The sequence below is a fragment of the Lissotriton vulgaris genome, chromosome 2_1 (assembly GCF_964263255.1).
Source record: "Lissotriton vulgaris chromosome 2_1, aLisVul1.2, whole genome shotgun sequence".
NCBI lineage: Eukaryota > Metazoa > Chordata > Amphibia > Caudata > Salamandridae > Lissotriton > Lissotriton vulgaris.
In genome coordinates, this window is record NC_141687.1 from 148,699,735 (window position 1) to 148,723,322 (window position 23,588).

The following is a 23,588-nucleotide window of genomic DNA, read 5'->3' on the forward strand; positions in this document are numbered from 1 at the left end:
CGCCCCAAAGAGACCCTTAAGAAACTTGACGAAACCCTATGGAATCTCCCTCCTGTGGTTGGGCACCATCCTTGCGGTACCTGCTCGGTTTGTCCGCAGACAAAACACACAAGCAAGATAGATATAGGTACAAATAGGCGTAATTTTAGTAACTGCAACAGCACCAACTTAATTTATATGCTGACATGCCCCTGTTCCACACAATATGTGGGCATGACTACCCGAAAAGTCCGCACGAGAATGCTAGAGCATAAGAGCTCCTTCCGTTGTAAAAAACACACAAAACTCACAAGACATTTCTTGGAGCAGGCACATCTTGAAACGGACTTCCAATGGACTGTCCTGGAGAAGCCGTACATACCTGGCCACATAAGTGATGTGTCGGGGTACCTTTTCTTAAAGGAACAAAAGTGGATTTATTAGCTTCAGTCAGACAAAGGGGGATTGAATGATGATATTCCTTGGACCTTATTATAGGGATCCGCTTCTGCGTTGAGCAGATTGTATTACCAACTCAGCCCAATTTTACATCAATCCCATATAGTCATTATAGTCAACGAATATGATGATATATGTGGGTTGTAATTTGGCTCCAAGTGCAGGGTTCTTTGATGACATGTACTATCAAGGGTTTCAGATGCCTTACAGAAATGACTGTCCATATTATAAGCATGTCCGACTCAATCCAAGTGGATTGATTTGAGCATCAGCAAAAACAGAAAGAGGGCGCTTCCACTGTCACTTTTAGCCGTTGGCTTGTTGATATATATTGAAATAGTAAACCATGACTAATTACCGACACTTTGCACAGTTAGAGATTTTTTCATATCCTGTATATGATTTATCCCGAGCCTCGTATACCTATTCCTAACACCGGCATCATCACGTAAAGGGAACTACAGTGATGGGTGAGATGACATCACATTGTAGTACTAATTATACACTAATCTCACTAATCTCGCGATAACACCAGCGAGCGATTTGGATGGCACAAACGCGATGCCTTAAATGTGCTTGGGTGCGCGCTCATAAGAAATGCATACTCGACCCCGCTTACCCATAGAATTGTTGGTTATTACTTTGTAAACCGAGCGAGATTGGGTGAAGGATTTTACTCACCATATAGCTAAGAACTAACAATATGGAGGATATTACCTCATACAGTAGTCCTTAATTGATTTCTCGCGAGACTTTGCACACATAGGAATGCATGTAAAACAAGGTACCAGCATTCACGAGCCAGCGAACTACAAAAATGGTTGGTATGACCTCATTTAGTAGTTATGAGCGCGTGTTCTCGCGCTTTTTCGAGCGCAAAGTAGTGCGCTTTGGGTTTTCATGAATAACAGATTTACTAAGTTTTTCCTGGAGTTATTTTCTCTTTATTTCCTTCTTTCTTTATCAAATAAGCAGAGGGAGGCTCTGGGTTGCAATATTACAGTGCTGCAAGGTGGCAGCATAGACTGATTAGGCGGAGGGTTACCAGACCAACAAACCCCCGGAAAACTATGAATAAGGAGATCACCTACATGTCGGTGCCTCCCCCAAGCCTCAGAAGGTAGCTTGAGGTACCGACGGATAGGTGAGTCAACATGGGACTATATAGTGTGAGTGCTATATGTATACAAGGATGACAGTTTTAGCTATCGTTGATCTTGCTTTAAGAGTTTGTCGTCTATTACAGTTTTCATTAAGTATGGGCTACTAATTGGTATCAGAAACAGTTTGGTGTTAGAGTGTAATTTCTGAGATCTTTTGAGGCTGAGCACACTCAATCTGAAGGTTTAACTTCCTCACAGGTTTGCCTCTAGATATAGGGACTTTCCTTACAGGAATGTTATTTGGGCATTAAAAAAAAGCTCTAAAATTTCTGCTTTATTGTGCTCCATTTCTGTTTTACTTCCTATATCTTTGTAGTGCGGGGCCTCGTACAACCTCAGCACGGTCCAGGTGAGGTGAGGCCCATTCCCCTACCATTAAGGGTGAGCATATAACATTTTACTTTTTATAATTATTTTTGGGTGATATACTATGCATATGTGACTGACACATCGAATACATAATTAATGATTAGACGTTTTCCTCCACAGAATTCACAGTAGCCAAAGTGATATGGAGGGTTAATGTCCACGGTTGTTACAGGTTGTACCGTATTCAACTACTTTTATCATACTTAATTCTTTTGGTGATGGTGGTGTTTTCTTTGTTTCACTACTAGGAGTGCAACTATTATAAGAACAGAGGCCCTGATGAATGCCAAGGGATTAAATACCCGTCAGGCAGAAACATATTGGACCATTACTAGACAGATATTTGTTACTGTCTCTCTTGCACTGTTCTGGTTTTTTAATTAGAATGCGTGTCTTGTCCGCAGAATAAAGTTGTCAGAAGGAGGGCATTCCATCCTATTTTAAGTCACTAAGTTTTCTGTTGCACTGTTGTTTACTTTACCATCAAAAGATCAGTCATCATGGACGGTTTGTTTATTTTGGTGTACCAAATCCCTAAACAGCAATAAGGTGCGGTGTTTGATGTCCCAATGATCAGGGGACCAGCCTGATATGCACCTGGGTTTGGCCAAATGATAGAACTAATCATTGAGTCAATTTGATGGGAACCCTTTACTAATTGCTTTGGATTTGTCAGCCATGTATGAATAACCCATGATGTGCCGGTTTCTCTTATGCATGTAGTGTTCACCCCCTTTTTTCTGAAATACGCTGTCCTTATGTGATACATACACTCCGAGATCCAGTGGACTCAGCATGACAGTGCAGCTTTATAATTAAGCTGGTAGACCCCCTGTGTTTTGTGTGTTATACATCGAGTAGGAGCTGGGGATAATAATCAGGTGTGGGTCTTTAAACTATATATCCCTTGGACCCTCTTTAAACTGTTTAGTTGTTGTTTACCAAAACAGTCTTGACAGAGCTGCACTGTCTGCTCCACAACTGCAGATCTGCAAGAAAATACAAACTTGAAATCTCCAATACCATCACCTTTCACAATATTTACATGCTCTTCCTCACAGAGACCTGGTTCAACGATACCTCTCACTATGTTTGATATCCTTTTACCAACAGGCTATTGTATTTTTAGAAATGACAGAACTGACAAAGTTGGGGGAATGTGTTGCAGTCATCTTTAGAAACTCCATTCAACTTAAGGCTTTTCCTATCAGCTCCTTTTGCACTTTTGAATGCCTATCTCTTGAGCTTCAACTACACCACCGCTCACCCCTCAGATTCCATGCCACTTACTGCCCGCCTGGCAGCGGCCCTTCGTTTATGGAGGAACTCACTGACTTCATCAGCGACCAATACTCGCAAAATGACAATCAGACCTTCATGGGGGACTTCAATCTCCACTGGGGCTTACCGCAAGACTCTTCCGCAAATTCGCTGGCCACCTTCCTCTCTGCAAACGATCTTATCCAACACTGCACAGAATCAACACACTCCAAGGGCTCAATCCGGACCTTGTTATTTTTAAAGCAGGCATGCTTTCTATCGCTACCCCTATTCATGTAGACTGGTCTGACCACCTCCTCATCCCATTCTCTCTTCACCATACACACTCTATAACTCTTGGCCAACTTAAGAGGACTACCTCCTGGTTCCGTGACACTAAAAATATTGACACCGTTTCCCTCTGTGATTCATCTTTGCGGTCACTTCCAAGGCTAGACCCGAATCTAGATGTTTACAAACTCAACTCCCAATGCCTCACAGTCCTTGCAGTCGAAATCAATAACGTTGCTCCACTCCAAAGCAAAAAGAAAAGGCCAATTACCTCATCACCTTGGTTCAACAATTCACTCTATGAAGAAAGGAAGCACCTAAGACTCCTGGAGAAACAATGGAGGCAAGCGCCCTCCACTGATAATTTGACCACGCTTCGTTCAGCAAAATCCAAGTACCACAAGCACATCTTCCTTGGGAAAGCGTTGCACTTCAGAAACCTCCTCGATTCAGCCAAAAATAGACACAAAAAAACTATTTGATCTCATCAAGAATACTAACTGCTCTCCCCCAACCTCCAAGCTGGAGGATTCTACAAAGAAAGCAGCGGATTTCGCTGTATTCTTCGACGAAAAAGTGAAATCACTGGTGGATCAGGTGGCTCATCCTATCCCTCCAGTGGAGCGCAAATCACTAGTCAATTGGCAGAACTTTGACCCCCATCTCTGAAGATGCCCTCCTCAATTGCATCCGCGAAACAAGGCCCTCCAACCATTCTCTTGACCCCATCACTAGTGCCATTGCCATTGACTACTATACATTCTCTTCCCTATTGGACCACTCTAGTCAACCTCTCCCTCTGTCAAGGCTCCTTTCCTGTCCCCTTCAAAACTGGGCAGGTCACCCCTCTGCTTAAAACTGCTGATGCGAATGACCCCAATAACTTCCGCCCCATCACTATCCTACACTTTCTTGCGAAGATCACAAAAAGATGTGTAGCTAAACAACTCTCTAGTCATATCAAGGACAATGATCTTGACAATTTTCAGTCCGGCTTTATCCAAAACTGCAGCGCTGAAACAGCCTTGCTGCAAGTGATTGATGACGCGCTGCAGATACTCGATTCAGGAGGGTCTTGTCTTCTAATTCTCCTTGACCTTTCTGCTGCCTTTGACACTGTCAATCTCAACACTCTTCAACAGAGAATGGGCATGGAGGGCACTGTGCTTAAATGGTTTGCTTCCTTCCTCCCTGATAGATCCCAAATGATCAAAATAGAGAACAGTCTTTCACCTCACTCGGCGCTAGGTCAAGGCGTTCCTCAAGGCTCTATACTTGCACCCCCACTGTTCAATCTCTATTTAGAACCACTGGAAGATCTCCTAAGTAATTCCGGGGTCCACAATCCTCTCTACGCAGACTACACTCAAATCTACCTCAAGGTTGCCTCCACTCACGATCTCTCCGTCCTAAGCTCTACTCTGGACTCCATTCAAAACTGGATGTCAACACATCAACTGATTCTGAATCCCTCACCTCCTCTCCTCCTCCTCTCTCTCTCCTCCCCCGGTTCAATCATGGATGGATCAGATGAATCTACTTAACTTAACCGTAAATCCAACATTGTCGACAGCGCAAAATCCCTGATTGTCAATCTAATCTCCCACATCAACTCCGTTGCAGTCTGCTCGATACCAACTGCGCCTTCTTTGTGGAAATAGTCACTTCTTCCCGGAGCAAGACCTTAAAGCCCTAGTCAAATCACTGGTCCTCTCCAGACTGGACTACTGCAATTCTCCTCACTGGCCTCCCCAAATCCCACCTGCCCCCTCTTAAATCTGTTCTCCATTCAGCAGCTCGCTTCATTTATGGAGCCAAAAGAAGCAACCACATCACACCCATGCTATCCACCCTCTGCTGGCTTCCCATCGAGGCAAGATCTATCTGCAAGATTGCCTGTATCACCCACAAAGCCTTGCATTCCCTCTCCTTGCTACCTGGCGAATAAACTGAAACTCTCTGGAGGCTCTAGACCATCACGAACATTTTACTGCTTGAACCTCCCACTTTCAAGAAGGAAAGATAGATGGACCAATCCTTTTCAGGCAACGCGGTGAGAATCTGGAACTCACTTCCGCCTCAGCTCCGGACCACCACCTCCCAGGCCTTCAAAACTGACCTCAAAGTTGTCCTCCTTCAAAGACACTTCCCAATGTAATTCACACCCTCTCTATTATCTGAAGGAAGACCCTCCACTATAGAGAATCCTTTTCTCCATGACTATGGGAGTGCCTTCCCAGTGTGTTCTGCCATTTATTGCAGTATTATCCTTCTACCTGTGTTTGGTACTTGTTTGTAACATGCACACGTCACTTTTGTCTTGTAACACTGTTTGCTACCTCTTACATTTTGTTTGCTGTAGATGCTTGCACAAGTGCCACCACTGCCTACCTAACGTTTGTTCGTGTGTTTGAGTGTCTGCCATATATTGCAGCACTATACTTCTACTTGTACTTTGTACGCTTTTGTAACCTGCACACATGTCACTTTTTCCTCCTGTAATGCACCGTTTGCTACCTCTTGTATTTTGTTTGCACACAATTGTAATTTTTGCCTCCTGTAACTTAACGTTTGCTTTTGTAATTTGCTCACTTGTAATGCTCTCCTCATGTATCAGTTCGGTTCCTATTGTGAAGCGCTCCGACACCTTCGGGTAAAGTCTGCGCTATATAAAAACGCATAAAATAAATTAAATAAAACATGAAGAATGAAACTGCTTCTTAGTATCTTAAACAGGCCCGATTTGCCACACTTTTTCAAGAGTGATGTACAGTCTATGTAGGTAATTCAACATATTAAAAGTGAACAGGGAAGCCATCTTAATATATGTACTGGGCATTGATCAAAACGAGTTTTCCAGCTATATAATGGCTTCACTAAAACCTATGGTGTTTGTTATCAAACACGTCATATTAACCCCTTCTGTTTCTTGCATGGAGCCCCCAATGTTTTCTTAGGTTGTATGACGTTACATCTCATTCCGTTGTGACATGCCTATACCACACAATTGTTACAACGCGAATGCCATTACAATGCAAACCGATACCACGCATGTTATTTCAAGGAACATGCCTTTACCATGCAAGCCTTTAGAACAAATTACATTGTAAAAGCATGTATGTTAAAAGCATATGCGTTGAGAAGGTTTCCCTGACCCATACCCTAATTACTGTCCCAGGCGCACCCTAACGCCGTCCCCCAACCTTTAAAAAAAAATGTAATTCCCCTGCCTTATACCCTAACAACCTACCCCTGCATGACCCTCCCTCTTCCTCTGCTCTAAACCCTAAAACACTATGCCTGCGCGACCCTCCAACCCCCAGTCCATCCCTAAACCCAAAAGCACTACCCCTGCGCTCCCCCAGCCCTTCCACTATCCCTACGCTCCCCCAGCCTTTCCACTATCCCTACGCTCCCCCCCCCCCTTCCATTCCCTTCTTTAACCCAAACCTCTGAAATAGTAGCTCCCCACCCCAGGCCTAGCCCACTGATCTCTCTCCTCGTGCAGGCAACTTGTCTGAGGGGCGTTACACATTGTTGTGAGGAAGCAGAAGAGTCCCCCATTTCCTCCAACGATGTGGATTGCATATCAATGCAGCTGTTTCCATGTAGATGCCCTTACTAATACGCATATGCCTTGCCAAACATACCTTTACAACGGAATTCGTTGTAAAAGCATGAGTGGTAAAAGCATATAAGTAGTACAGAAATGCGTAGCAAAGGTTAAGTATTGTAATGGAGCATCTGTTGTAATGGCATGCATGAAAACTGCTGCTTTGTAATGGCTGCTTTCTGGTTTCTTAACCAGAATCCCAAGCAAAGCTTTAATTTAGCTAATAAACTAAAACTAATACGCATATGCCTTTGCCAAACATACCTTTACAACGAAATTCGTTGTAAAAGTATTGTAATGGAGCATCCGTTGTAATGGCATGCATGAAAACTGCTGCTTTGTAATTGCTGCTTTCTGTTTTCTAATAAACCCAATCATATTTTCCTCACATTTCTGTGTGGGAAAGTTGTGGGATCACCTGGCTGGCACAAATGTCCTACTACCCAGGGTCCCCCCCCTCCCCCCGCCGCACAGGTGTCCTGATAAAAATGGTTTTTAAGAAACAATTGATAGACTGAATACTGGATAATTGCAAACATTCACCCCTAGTCACAAGGATCTGGGATAAGTCCATCATTCTTTTGCTCACCACCCCAGTTTGGACCCAGCCATATGCAAATCAGTCTTGACCCTGTTGCTTGTGGGAACAGTCCAGACCGAACTGCCAAGCCAGGTCCTCCCTGGAACGGAAACAAGCATCCTGGGACCGGTTTCATGGCATCACTCTTCATCAGCCAGGCTAGCTTGAATCCAGTGAGCACGGACCCACGTCTGGGCACACCCTTCCCACTTAGAGCGACATATGCAAAAGAAACAATTCATGACGGAATGCTGGACAATGCAAACATTCACCCCAGTGTGAAAACCCCTCTTTCTTGTGTGGCAGGCTGCGTTGCAGGAGGCCCAAGACATACATCAAAGACATGCTGCTTCATTTAATTTAAGAATATAGCATTTCAAGAGGTAGTGCGAAATAAATGTGTTTAATTGGATTATTGTGTTTAAAGACTTGGCAAATACCTTTTTACCAAGCCTCTTTTTTGTTCATTATCTCATCCAAGAGCTCTATCAAATATGTGATTTCAGGTTGCCTATGGAGCAGGACTGGCTTTAGGGTTGTGCTGTGTGTTAAGCAGTTTTCTGTCAACAATAAAATGTCAAGATAGCTGATGATTAATTTTCCTGCTGGAGAGAGATGGATATTTGTGTAGTGGCAGTTTCAACTTATCATAAAGTAGCGTACAGGGTTAATATGCCTGCTGCAAAGAACGTGCACCATTCACATCACAGAACTATATTTATGTGGACTGTTCAAGTGGTTACTGCTTTTGTCAGAGATCCTTTTGTTACTTGCAATTCATAAGTTATAATCCTATTATAGCATAGTGACCTTGAATTATCAATGAGCTGCTTGCAAACTGCATAGTATAGGTCAGAAGTGTATGCCTTTTTTCCAGGCTTTTAATATCCTAATGTTGAAAAAAAGGGTTTGTTTGGGCGGGAAAAGGATCTTATTAGTAATGCTAACCTCAACCGCTTGGGCCAATCTCAACCACTGGGATATGTTTTAAATCCTGAGTTCGTGATTCTACGGACCAAACTGTCTACTGCCTAAGGTCCCACAGACCTACTTCAAAGTAATAGAAGCTGAAGCCTCCAGTTTATTATGGGGGAACAAACCGGCACGAATCGCCCAAGACAAGCTGGTGCGTAGCTGGTACGGTGGGGGGATAGCTCTTTCGAGTGTACAGATGTATTACTGGGCGGCACACCTCAAAATAATAAACTACTGGCTACATACCCCACAGGATGAACCTGCGTACATAGCGGACAGGCATGAACTCGGGGAGAACGGAATGATGGCAGCCTTATACAGCAAGCGTAGGCCCCCCCTCTCCCTGATTGGCCCCACTGCACACACGATTCACATATGGTACCAGGCGCAGGCTCGGTTACAGTGTTTAGGGAATATCACGCAAATGACACCACTCTGGGACTCACACAGAATTGGGCGACTTCGGAATAGTAAGGGATTCACAAATTGGGACAACATTGGTATTTCCACAGTGGTTGATCTTTGGAAGAAGGGCGAGATGGTGGAGTTTTCCCACCTAGAAACACAATATGACATGGCGCAGACAGAAAAGTTTAGATACTTACAAATACGGCATGCACTTCAGGCAATCCTAGCACCAGGCACGACCATACCAGAGGCCAACCCACTGGAGGATAGACTCTTTAAGGAACATATGGTTGAGAGAAGCGACATCCTTTACGTATCGCAAATTAATTAATAACGTGCCAGATCAGACGCCCAAGCTCTGACAAAAATGGTCCTGGGAAGTGGGTGACTTTGAGGAGTCAGAATGGCGAGAGGCACTATCATCGCCATGTGAGACGGCCATACCTGCGCGGCTCAGATTGGTCCAACTTAAAGTATTACATCGCACCTACTACACCACAACGACAGTCTATGCCATAGGGAAAGCCCAACATCTATACTGTTTACGGAATTGTGGGGAGGAGGGTAAATTTTTTTCACACCTTATGGGAATGTCCTCAAGTGGCAGCATACTGGGCCAAGGTGATGCGCACTATCTCCCAGACTCTGGAAATGTCCTTATTACCAGAACCAAGACGCTGTCTGTTAAATATGTGGGAGCCCAATAAACTCACCCACCAAGAACAGGACTGGGCAATGCTGGGTATGACATTCGCTAAGCGCAACATTGCTATGCTGTGGGGGTTGGATGACACACCTACGCTCCGGAAATGGTGTAAAGATATGGATGAGGCAATGATGGCTGAGAAGACGGTTTTTGTACATCGTGGTTGTATCCGTAAATGGGAAAAGGTATGGAGAGCATGGAATAAGTTTCGAGGTTATATCCGTGACCCACCTGAACTTGATACGGACGATGTGTCCACATAATGTGATTATGTTCACTGGGGATTTGGAGAGCGAGTCAAAAGTACTGTTTACTACGTATGAGGATGTGGGGAAGAATAGTGTTGCAATATTTTATAGTTCTACTTGCAGCCAATCATGATTATCTTTTGAATGTACTGTTTTGCCCTGACTTTCAATTCAATAAAAATAATTTTTTTTAAAAACAAAAATGTACTGCCTACAAGTATCGATGACCTGCGATTCCTATATCCTTTAATCCTCATTGTCTTATGTAACATTTTCTATAGACCGATTTACACACTTTATTCATTGACTGTATAATGTATGTATGCTGTGTAAAGAACTCTGTGGATAACCACAGTCTGAGTGGAGCACAGCAATAGACAAAAAGTCTCAGTAAACTAATTAATCAAATTAATCAAAAAGACTTATGAGCCAGTTGTCCAGGTATGGAAACGCATTCATTTTTGTCTTCGCAAGTGGGCGGCTACTACTGCTAGACACTTTGTGAAGACTTTGGGTGCTGTGATCACTCCGAATGGGAGGACCTTAAATTGATAGTGCTGACCATCCACTACAAACCTTAGATATTTCCTGAGAGCAGGGTGTATAGGAATATGGAAGTAAGCGTCCTTGAGATCTAGAATGGCAAGGAAATCACCTTGTTGGAGCAGTGGGAGAACCTGTTGAAGGGTGACCATGTGAAAGTGGTCTGATTGTTTGTAGATATTCAAAGCTCTGAGGTCCAGCATTGGTCTGAGAGTACCGTCTTTTTGGGGATAAGGAAATAGAGGGAGTAACCCCTGTTCCTTGAGGCTGAAGTGAAACTGGTTCTATTGCATGCTTTTGAAGAAGTGAGAACTCCCGTTTCAGGAGCGTTCGATGTTCCGTGGACATTGGATGTTCTTTGGGGGAGTTGCTGTAAGTTCCAGGTAGTAACCATACTGGATCATTTGTCTTACCCACCTGTCTGTAGTGATGGAGTTCCAGTCAGGTAGGAACTGTGAGAGTCTTCCTCCGACCAGGGTTGGAATGATCGGAGGGAGAGGAGGGTAGTCATTGTTTGGTAGTAGGGGAGGTTCGGTTGTTATTACCTCGGCCTCTATCCTTGTTAATATTTCCTCTAGATCCACCTCTAAAATATCCCTTGTTAGGGGATGTTTGTGTGGAACTCTTGTAGGAGGAAGTGGTGTCTGTGCTAATGTTTTTGGATGTGCCCCTACAAAAAAAACGACAAAAGGAACCCCATGGTAAAGCTGTATCCACAGCTGGGCAAAAGAGGTGTTCTTGATCGAACTGCTGATTTAAGATAGTTGTTTGCACTTCTTGTTTAAAACCAGAAATGCACAATCATGCATGTCTGGGAAGAGAGACACTGGTGTTGACAGATCTAGATGCAGTGTCTGATGCATCAAGGGCACATTTGATGGATGCATTTGTAATTAACTTGCCCTCTTGAACCAGATCGTTAGCCATGGCTTTGTATTGGTCAGGTAAATGTTGAATAAGATCTTCAAGCTAATCGTAGTGAGCCCTGTTATATCTAGCAATAAGTGCTTGTGCATTAGCTATTCTCCAGTGATTGGCTGCTTGGGAGGCAACTCGTTTGCCTGATGCATCTAGCAGTTTAGACTCTTTGTCTGGAGGTGGCGCATCACCAGAGGTTTGGGAATTAGCACATTTTCTTGCATTTGAGACTAGCTAAGAATCTAAGAAGAGTTGCCTTTTAATGTAAATTGGATCATTAGGGGCATGTTTTATCCATCTCACAGTGGACTGTGATCCAGCTCACCCCACATAGTGGATACCCTCTCACCACAGTTTGGTAAGAGCGGAGACCGCAATCTCCATCACCTAGGCCCTGATGAATGCTGCGGACCCTACTGGGCCACCAGGCAGAAACATGTCGACCCTTTGATATCAGTGGGGCGACAATTACACCCCCAACACACCGACCACATTTTTAGAACACCATACAGATGCCAGCAATATTAAATTTAATGTGACATCTGTAATGGCTTTTTAACTTACTTTTTTCTGTAAGGGCCCCCACTTAGCTTAGAAGTGCATCCCTGTCATCAGGTGTATTCTGCCCTCTATCAAACCAAGTTTTTTAGAGGGCGAGGACTGGTCAATGATGAAGCAAGACACCAGGTAGCATGTGAGACCAGTCCTTCACTTTTTGTGAGATGCCTGCATTCACGAACTAGGAAACATTTGCACCTAGATCCCCCTCACTTGGAGCAGCCCCATTGTCTTTAAACATTGTTGTAATCATCCCATGTATCCTGTGTTGGAATAGGGTTATCATCAGGGTAATCTAAAGGATCATTATCATGTCCACCCATGTCCCCTAGATTTTCCCCATCCTGTGGTGGTACGGGTGAGTGAGGAACTATTGGAGAGTCTAGGAGAGTGTATAGGAGTGTTTGTAGGAGACAAAGGTTTGGTAGGAAGAACAGAAGAAGAGGGTCTTATGGGTGACGTAGCTAAGCCTCTTTTCTTTACAGGTACCTCAGGAGAGTGTGGGGTATCAGATGTCCCCTTCTTTGCTGGAATATTGACAATATGGCTTGTTTTAGGGTCAACATGTTTTGGATCGATAGGATATGGCCGAAACAGTTCTTCCTGGTTGTCTGCTTTCGGTGCAGATTTTTTCGGTTCAGATCTCAGTTTTGATTTGGGCTCTGGAGCCGTAGGAGGAGTCTTGTGCTCCTTCGTCTTCGATGTCAGTGTAGAGTCCTAAATCTTCTTCGGATCCGAAGGTTTTTGGTGTTTGTTTGGTTCCGAGGCCTTATGGTCTTTCGGTGCCGAAGATTTCAACACCAAGGCCTTTTTGGGTGTCACTGGAATAGGATGTGTCCCTGATTTCGGTACCAACGGTGTTTTATGGGCACCAAGATGCGGCTTGCTCGGTCCAGAGCTGCCAGAAGGCTTTTCTTTTGTATTTAGAGCCGGGTCGGGGGGTGGGTCTTCTGAAATTTCCTTTCGGTCTCAAACAAGGCCTTCAGGCGAAGTTTTGACCGGAGCCTTTTGTTTTTCGGATGGGGCAGGGGCATGGACGTTTGTACTCACTCGTTGACCTGGAGTAATGTGGTCATCGGAGTCAGCTTCAGAGATGATCGAGCTCTTCCGAATCCTCTGCCTCTAGAACATCGGGACTTTCGTTGAAAATGTCGTCCAGCCCGTTGAGCCATTAAGTGTCTAGCCCAGTAATCACGGATAGTCTTTTAAGAGCGAAAAGAGGCACATGCATGGCAATCCCTTTCCTCGTGTTCTGGTGAGAGGCAAAGGTTGCAAACTTTGTGGTGGTCACTGTGTGGAAATTTAGCTCCAAACTGGGGGCATTTTTTAAATGGAGTCCTTTCCATTAGCCGTAGGGCCGAATGCGCCGATAGGCCCAATGGCCCGCGTCGACAGGAATCAAGGATTTTTAGGTTAGCGCATCAAAAGGCACGCGTACGAAACAATATGGGTTGCGTGTCAAAAAAAGTTGGAAAAGCGGTACCGAACCGGAGCGCAGCAAGTCACATCCGAGCCCGATGGCGGAAAAAAACAATCCAAGGATGGAGTCGATGCCCATGCGCACTATCGTCCAAAGGAGGAGTCCCCCATCTTGTGACTACAAAGACTTATTCCAAGGCAACAACAAGTTCAGACATCCAAGCCCAACACCAGATTGCGATATATGCCCAAGTATGTATTCTGCAGCTCATATGCCTCGAACTTTGTATTTTGCCTGGAAACTGGATCAGGGTTCCCAAAGCAGTCTACCAGAAGAACAGGAGTCTAGTCCATGTCAGTTGAGAACTCCAGATTACGGCCCTAGTCCTACTTTAACTGTTATAACTGAAGAGAAAATAAAGACAGCTGTGCAGTATTTAAGGCCATAGGGCAATAGTTGAGTAGGTCAGATAAGGCAGGCCCAGCTTACAGCACCCCAATCACGTGTAATCCACTGCTGAGGCTCTAGTCCCATCCTACCTCCTGAGGGTGCCCTCGGCTCCGCCCCCTCACCTCAACCAGTCACTTTCTCCCACTGCCAGCAGCATCTCGCTCATGCACTAACTTCCCTCCACTCCTCGGAGTCCTCCATACTTAGGGCATCATAGAGTGGGTAGGGAGAAAACGCATGTGTGTGGTCTTGGGAAGAGTTTGTGTGTCTTGTGGCAGCACCAGACCTGCAGAGGGCAGGTTGGGAAGAGCTCTGCGCGTGGAATAGTGAGCGGGATTAAGGAGAGGTTTGGGCTTTGGTTGTAAGGCATGCCTTTCATCCTTCTGAGGTCGATAGACTCCGCACCAATGAGGTGGTAGGAGCTCCTCAAGGTGTAACTGCTAGCTGTACGTTTTTGTTAGTGTCATGAGAATGAATAGCCAGGCATACACATGTATGCTCCAAGAATCAGTCTGCTCTTACTAGCAGGCAGGTGTCAGCACTGGAGGTACAGTTTGGAAGGCTCAGGCTCAGTGAGTGGCATGTCAGCCTAGGGAAAGAGGGGTATAAAGGACTTATAGATTGGCTTGCAGGGATCGCAGAGAAGAAGCACATCAGTACTGTGGAGAACTTGTGGTTAATGGGGTATCAGCACTGGGATCCGGAGGACCCCGTGAAGGGACCTTCGCACAGTTGGATGAAGTTACAGCTCTGTGAAGAGAGGAAACTCAGTACATGTGTTCTGATGGTTGATTTGCACTCCTACACACTGCCTTTCACGTATGCTATCTCATGAAATGCATGGCAAGCATATGCCCGCAGTGAGGCTTTGTCAGGTAGAAGTACCTTCTAAGGCAGATGCATTTTGGCCAACGGGAGTCGGCTTTCAACCTAAACCCCCTATAATTACAATAGTTGGAAGAGGCAACCTGGGGTCAGAAGGTGCAAGAGTCTGGGCCATGCCGCATAAGAGTGGCTACTCAGATTGGGGGAAGTGATCAGAAAGTCCACTCACTGGTTTTATGTATTTACTTGGTGTATGTCAAACACGAGTATCCTGACAGTATGCTTTCAAACCTGATGGCAGACAAATAGTCTAACGGGGGCTGATACCTAATGGCAATGCATGCTAAGGAAGGAGTCACTCTACACCCCATGAAACAAAGGACTTCTCACAAGAACAACAATTTTCAAAATCCAAGGCCAACTTTAGATGGGAAGAGTGTGCAGAACATGTGAATCAACAGCCACACATGCTACACGCAGGTATACACATGGGACCAAATTGGTTATTTGTCCTGTGTGTTGAGTACATATTGACGGATTCTGGGTTATTGTCCGACGAGGAGGTAAATGGAGGTACCCGAAAAGAAGGCAGAGAAGCAATTATTGGTGTGTAGCTCACTGCCTCACCAGCTAGCAGGGGGGGAGGGGGTGGGGGCGGGGGCGGTTGGAGGGGGACAGTGTTTGAAGCCTGTTGAACTCACTGCTGAAATAGAATACAAAAGGTTAAGTGCTGAAAAAATTGTGAAAGTCTAAAACATGTACCATACTATTAAAAAGCTAAGCAAAAGGACTGTTACATGCAAGCTCACAAAGAGCAGAATTCAATCAAGAAAATATATGGGCGTGGCCTCGTACAAGACAAACCTAAATGCATGGACCACACAACCATTGTTTTGTAACCAATTTACCATAATCATCCAATGATTCTGAAGGAAGGGAAACTTGACCTAAAACTAGTTAACCTGTGTCTGTTCCTGCATCCTAATAAACATACATTTAATAATACAACAACATGGTGTTGTACACTTAGGCAGCATTAAATCAAACAAAATGCGTCCTAGAGGGCGCCCCATTAGGGCAACCAAAATCTCACACACCAGACACCATAGGTAGCCAATATTATTCTGAAAACTCATGGATTGAAAGGTCTGAGTCCGGAACAAGGAGTAAAGAAAAGGCATTGAAGGCATCAACCCACAAGCATTCTTCAATGATCTAATCGCTATTCACAGGAGAGGAGAAATGTGAGCAACAATGAACTTGAATATCATTAGTCTATTTTAGAATGATAAACCTACATCGAGTTTGTGCTCAACAGTAATGGGCTCTGTCAGTTTCAGGTTTCAATGTTCCTAATTCTCAACTTTATTTTAGTAGTGGATGCAGAGGGAAAGGAACATAATGATTTGATGAAAAATATTTTTAGTGGAAAAAGCCCCAATGGAGTGCAGTTTTTCTTTTGTTAAGCAGCTAAAAAGAAAATTGAAAACGTACCATATTTTCTTTCAAACAATTCTTCCACTTGCTTTCTCAAGTCTGTTATTCTGGCATTCCATTTCTCTATAAGAAAAAGAAAAAAGTTTCCACTCTGTTCAGAGTAAGCGCTAATAAAGCCAAGGCTTACTGAATATGAAAAAAATTAATGATCACAGATGTATGAAAAGGATCAAAGACCATGGATGGAAATAGAAGAAAGTTAACACAATCAACCTAATAAACTTTTTGCAATTAGATACATTATGATCAATTATTAATCAAAAAAAGAACATCACACTTTATAAATCGATAAAGCAATGACATCAATAGAATAAATGTAATAGAAATAAAACCATACATATTAAAACACCAAGGATTTCTGTTCAGCCGAATATATCCACACAAAATAAATGGTTGCATAATGTCTGTATGAAATAAAGTGCAGGTTTGCATTTTGTCAATATACATACTTCAAGAACAGAAGTTAAAACAACTATGCGTAAAAAAATGTTAAAATAGACAAAAGAACACAAAATGCAACAAAGTTAGAGGGGAGAGGTTGTCACATGGACAAGATAATATGGCAGTTGTAATATTTTGCCCCAAGGGAATTAAAGAGACAGCAAATGGTCCCTAAACAGAATCTAATTACAAAAATGCAGTTTACCAAGGGTTTAAAACTCTGGTCAAATAGTCCCTAATACTGGGTATTAGGAGTTCCTCAACCTCTCTAATGGAGGTCATGTACTCCATAAAACGTTGTTTATTCAAAGGGACTTTCCTCAGGTGTTCCATGGTTAATTCAGGGTATTATGTGTTCAAAGTCGGATGAAAAGCAGTCAAATAGGATCCCGAAGTCAAGAGCGGTATGGGGATTTGACCAAACAGACAACCAAAGTAACATTGTCGCCAGAGTAATAGGATCTTCTACATACCCCAGTTCTCCATGCAGGAAATTCTTGGGGCTGCTGGGCAGTAACCAAAATGCACAAGTTACTTACCTTTGGTAATGATATATCCGTAAGAAACATTAGTTAGTGTTAGATTTCTTACCTTAGAATATCCCCAGGCGTCCGACTGGATCCGGAAAGTTTTCGTCAGCAGTACCCCTGCGCGTCGGTAGGCGTTGTCTGCGGCTCTGCATCCGTGGTCGTGATCCACTGAATGCCGCAGTACTTAGACGCCAGCTCTGTACAAAGCTTTACACACCAGGAATGCAGAGCCATGCAAGAAACAGTCACTGGTGCCATGAAACCTGGGCCCTCAAAGGGAGATATCTTAACCCTAGATATCGGTTCGCAGTACGGGAGGATGGGTGGGGCGGTAAGGAATCTAACACTAACTAATGTTTCGTACCGATATATCGTTATCGAAGGTAAGTAACTTGTGCATCTGAAAGAAACAGGTTAGTGTTTGATTCCTTACCTTAGAATAGACACCCCAAAAGTACCAACCTTAATGGTGGGTCTGCGAACCAAGATCACTCCAGGAAGTCCTGGAGATCGGAACGGCCGAAGAAGCAATCTCTCCAGACTTGGCTGTCCAGGCAGTAGTGCTTGGCAAACGTGTGCAGCGATGCCCACGTAGCTGTCTGACAAATGTCCTGCAAAGGGACTCCCCGTCCCAAGGCAGTAGTAGCCGTTGTGGCAAGAGTGGAAAGGGCGCACAGCCCCGCAGGAGGATCCTTTTTAGCCAAGGAATAACAGATATTGATGCACAAAACGACCCGAGAGATGGTCCGCTTGTGCACTGCCCGTCCCTTCTCAGCGCCCACGTAGCCAACAAAGTGTCAGGAATTGAGTGAGCGTGCGCCTATCTAGGATCGGCAAAGACTCCATTTCCCAGAAGGCAGTCCTTCAGGGAAGCCGATTCTCTATTTTAGAGACCTGTGGTGCAGGACACGTCGTACGTGATTGAAGAGGTTCCTGTTCAAACAGTAGCGAAGCGGCTGCTCGCTACACTTGGATCTTTGAAGCTAATGTTTGTTTAGTGCTTTTGGATACTGTGTCCACGCCCGGCACACTGACTGTGTATCGGCAAGCACTAGAATGGTGTCTTCTCCTGTGGAAGTGCTCAGCTGAGCATTTCGGTGCTGATTGCTGGTTCTCCCACCCACGGACACGTCAGGAGTTCACTAGCCCCTCCATCCCTGATTACAGGCAAGCGCTGACGGGCGCTGTTATTTGGGTTTCCTAGTCTCATTCTCTAGCGGCTGTTAGAGGATGGCCCGAGGGGTCTTTGTTGAATATTCCTTGGCAAAGAAGCGCGAGAGTGAAGGTGTCCCTAGCAGGTTTTTCATGCCTGTGGATCTATAGGGAAGCACCTCCACTCATCTCTGAATACTGGGGCTCACGTCCGGAACTGGCTGTGAAAGTGAGGTACATAATTCTAGTTTTAATTTTGTGACATTGGTTCTTTTGGTGCTCCACTTACTTGCTGGATATTCTGGAGAGAGGGTTTCTTCTGTGGCTGTTAACAGGAAGAGACTACAAGAGAGTTCTTGCGAAACCACAAACTATTTTTTTATCCAGGGAAAAGGGGCTAACTCTGTGCATTGAGTTTATGACATAGGGAATGTATGACTGAGTACTGGCATATGGTTTAATTAAGCTTTAAATAAACCGAGAGTTGAGGTGCTTGTGTTTGACTTCTAGTTACCAGTTCATCTGTTCCAAGGCGCGAGAGAGGCATCTTGCAACCCTGGGAATTCCCTTCAGTCAGTAGAAGGTTACATGAGGTAGGAGCATACAACTAGCGAGATACTAATAAGTAGTCAGGATGGCTAATCTGTATTAATGTTATGTTTATTTTGTTACAGGTATCCCTATTCCCACGCAGCACCTTCCCTTTCCCTATCACTCGCTTGATCGCCTAAATACTCAGGGTATTTTCCAGTCAGAGTTGGGGATGTCAGGAGGTGGACCCCTTTGAGCATCGCCCAGATCCTGAGGAGTCCTGGTGGCCTCGACAGAATCACGCACCCACGAATATTTACTCCTCCTGGTCTGGGCTATTCACAAAGATGGCTTCATTGGATGATGAGTTACAAGCCTTAGTGTTAGTTCAACAGGAACTGGCTACTTCTCAAGCTGAGACAGCGGCTTTACAAGAAAGAATGGATAGGCAGGCTAGGAACCCGTTTGATGTATCCACTACTACCCCTCAGATACAGGTGACAGTACCCCCTCCCATTCCCTTGGCTAGTCCAGAGAGATATGCGGGTGACCCGCATAAAATACAAAAATTTCTGACTCGGATAGCGCTGCATTTTTTCTTGCATTCCGGCTTCCTTTCCAAATAATCTCTCCAGGGTGGCGTTTGCTATTTCATACCCGACGCGAGACGTAGCTGATTGGGCGGTCCCTTTAGTCAGGAATGACGATCCTTTGCTTTCGGATGGAACAAATTTTAAGAAAGAGTTTGAGCGGGTGTTTGACCGCCGGGCTACCACGCTAAGTGCTGACAGGGAGCTGTTGGAGTTGAGGTAAGGGAAAAAAGACCTGGTCACTTACATGACCGCATTCAATCGCCTGGTGGCTGAAACAGCATGGCCGGAGGAGAAGAGTATGTCCCCTTTACTATTATGGTCTAGGTGAGGAGATGAAGGATGTGATGGCACAAATCGACCCACAGCCCACCTCGTGCACGGATCTCATTAATCTCACTCTAAGGCTAGACCACAGGTTGGCGGAGAGAGGGGGAGATCGTAGGAAAGGAGACAGGGTATGGACAGGAAGAGAATACGAAAGTCGTCCTGCTTCTTCCACAAAAGAAACAGGCTCCGAACCCATTGATGTGGGAGCAGTCAGACCCCCGTTATCCAAGACTGAAAGGGAGAGCTGACGAACTCAGGGCCTATATATGTATTGTGGCAGGAAGGGGCACTATGTGCGAGACTGTCAAACGAAACCTAAGAAAAGGTATACTTATTATTCCGAGAAAAAAGTGGCGATTACAGCAACAGGGTGTTCAGATACCGTTGTTTCTAACAACATCGAAGCGGACTCAGATCCACCCAACAAGGTGTGGATGTTGCCCTCTTTAGCGGTTACCAAAGTGAAAACCACTGAGTCCCACATAGTCCTACCCATGCTTCTTAAGACAGGTCAGCAGACTCACTCGGTGCAGTCAATGATTGTTTCAGGGGCAACGGGGAACTTTATTGATTATGGTCTGGTACAGCGCTTGGGATTAACCAGAGTGCCTATTGACAAGCCTGAACCAGTGTTAGCGGTGGACGGTACACCGTTGAAATCAGGACCCATCATTGAGCATACAGAGGTGGTAGAACTGGTTCTCCCAGGGGTGCCTCTAGATCATGTAGAGGATTTCGTATTAAATATCATTTAGGCCCCTCAAGATGAGGTCATATTGGGTATGCCCTGGTTATGGCAACATAACCCTACCATGGATTAAAGACTCAAAACCATCTGTTTTCAATCAAAGGATTGCAATACCAGTTGTATGAAGGACAGCTGCTCGCTCACTTTGGCTCTAGCACAGGTATATCAGGTGGCTACCGCGGTCGAGAAGCACATCAACTTGCCTTCCGAATATGTCTTGTACCAAGAGGTGTTTAGTGAAGGCAAAGCTGAGGTTTTACCTCCCCACCGCGACTATGATTGTCGAATTGACTTAGTGGATGGGGCAGGCCTTCCTTCTTGCAGAGTATATGCTCTCTCCGAACCAGAGACTAAGCACTTACGGGAATACCTGGAACATTTTATCAACATAGGGTTTATTCGACCGTGCCGCTCTCCTGCAGCTTCTCCTCTGTCCTTTATAGCGAAGGCTAAAGGCGAGTTGAGGACTTGTATTGATTACCACGTCCTGAACAAGAACACCGTGAGAAACCGATATCCGCTTCCGCTCATTCCGGTATTGCTGGACCAAGTGAGGGAGGCTACCATTTACACCAGACTTGTTCTAAGAGGAGCCTATCACTTGGTACGTATACGCGAAGGGGATGAGTGGAAGACTGTGTTCAAGACGCGGTATGGGTTGTTTGAGTACTTGGTAATGCCGTTCGGGTTATGCAATGCCCCGGCGACATTCCAGTACTTTCTCAATGATGTGCTCAAAGATTATATCGATCGTATGGCGATTGTATACACTGTCGATATATTGATCTATTCTAGCTCCCCAGAACAACACACTAAACACGTAGCCAAGATCCTTCAGCGTCTTCAAGAACATAGCTTATACTGCAAGTTAAGCAAGTGCGAATTCAGTGTAACTGAGGTGGAGTTCTTAGGGGTCATGTTGAGTCCTCAAGGGTTTAGCATGGCTGAAGGAAAAGTGATGCAGTACAAAAGTGGCCAGTGTCTGAAAGTGTGAAAGAGGTACAATGTTTTTGGGTTTCTCCAATACTACCGGAAATTCATCTTGCATTTTTCTCAATTGGCTGCTCCAGTATCAAGGTTGCTAAGAAAAGGAACACCTTTTGTTTGGTCTACTGAAGCCATGGACGCGTTCACCCAATTAAAAAAGGCCTTTTGTACAGCTCCCATCCTGCGTCACCCCCAGATCGACATACCGTTCATAGTGGAAGCAGACACCTCTGATGTGGCTATTGGAGCGGTATTGTCACAAAGAGATAAGGAAACCGGACAATTACATCCAGTAGCCTTCCTTTCCAAGAAACTGAACACAGCTGAGGCCAAATACACAGTTGAGGAGAAAGAACTATTGGCTATTAAGAAAGCCTTCCAAGAGTGGAGGCACTACCTATTGGGGGCTCATCATCCCATAACAGTCTTTACAGATCATAGAAACCTTCAGTATATGAAGACAGCACAACACCTCACCCAGAAACAAATGCAGTGGATACTGTTCTTCGCAGAATATGACTTCCTGGTAACCTTCCCGCCAGGATCTGACAACAGAAAAGCCGATTCTTTGTCGAGACAAGGGGAAGAAGATGCTCCTCGAAAAAGACTCCCAGAGGCAATAGTATCCCCAGACAAAGTCTTATGCATGGTGACTGTGGAGCATTTCCTAAACCAGGTTAAGGATCATCGGTCTCTAAACCAATGGCAACAATGGGCGAATCAGAGTCAGAAGCTAACCCTCCAACACGGGGTGCCATTACATAATAACAAGCTGTTTTTGCCTACTCATGGCATCCGTTTGAGGGCATTCAATTGGTGCCATAATGCAGTGCTAGCTGGTCATCCAGGACACAAGAAAACCTTACATTTAGTCCAGCTCTACTTTTGGTGGGAAAACATGGCTAAAAACGTGCAGCAATGGGTAGACCAATGCGAGACATGTGCTCGTGCTAAAGAAGAAACCAACAAAAGCAAGGGAAAACTAAGGCCAATGCCTACCTGTTAGACCTGTCAGCCCTTTGGGTGGTCCCTCCTATTCATTTATTTATGTCCCCTTTTTGCCCCTCAATCCTTCATTTTTATGTCCCCTGGAATTTTTGGTGTTGTTCTGGGGGTGGGTGCTACCTTGTCCTCATGCTTTTATTGAGGCCTAGAAGTCCCCTCTTTTCTCATGAAAATTTAGCTCTACAAAATGGTAGCTTGTAACTGCCACAACTGATCACCTCAGAAGAGGGACCCATAGGATAACATAGGGACACTCTAGAACCTTCCAGCTGGTTCTAGTAGCCTGAGGCCAGCTTATATAAGGCCAGGGACAGGGCGGCCATTTTAGAGTGACCAGAGAGTTGGTTTTGGAACCTGGACGTGGAAAGAATGAGGCGAAGTTGTGGAGACTGAGGCGCACTGAGTGAAGGAAGATCGTCCTCTGGGGCGGCTGCCTTCTTAAATGACGTTCCCCTCCATCATTTGACCCAGCCATTGCGGGATTACTTCTGGCTACCTGCATTTATCAAGTGCTTCTAGGTCAACTTCGGTGTGCAGGGTAAAGCTGGCCTGAGAAAGCAAGGAGTAGAAGCCCCCGTGAATAAGGAGACACTCACTGCGGGAGAGGTCCCCAGAGCGCTGAGCGAAGTCCCCCGGCATCAGCTGTGAACCTCATCTGCGCAGGAGGATGACTGCCGGGTAATAATTCCTCTGGTGTGGCTGAGGAGAAAGCCAGGCAAGCCCAGCTGTCAAGCGGCAGAAGCATCCCTCAGCAAGTACTGAAGTAACGGGCGCAAGCGGAGTCAGCTGTACACTGTTGACAGAACTGAGGTGATGCCGAGGTGGGCGTGACGACGTGGGAGGAGGCCGGGCGAAGGCAGAGCCAAGACGGGAGAAGCCAACCGCGACTTCATAGGAGGCCGATTGAAGCTGGAAGAGGCAGGGAGAAGCAGACGGAGGCCGGCTGTGGGCGGAGCACGTTGGACGTGAGGAGAACACGCCGGGAGATCCGACTGTAGGCTCGATGATCAGC

The 23,588-nt window shown here is 45.2% G+C and overlaps 1 protein-coding gene across 4 annotated transcripts in view; it reads right to left on the minus strand.

Moving 5' to 3' along the window:
- The window catches only part of GTF2I (general transcription factor IIi), a 1,434,650-nt gene that overhangs the window by 894,024 nt on the left and 517,038 nt on the right, over nt 1–23,588 (minus strand). For all 4 annotated transcript variants that reach the window (XM_086954596.1, XM_086954597.1, XM_086954594.1 and 1 more), the window contains one exon: nt 16,260–16,325. In XM_086954596.1, the coding sequence (XP_086810722.1) occupies nt 16,260–16,325 (66 nt within the window). The remainder of the gene's footprint in view (nt 1–16,259; nt 16,326–23,588) is intronic.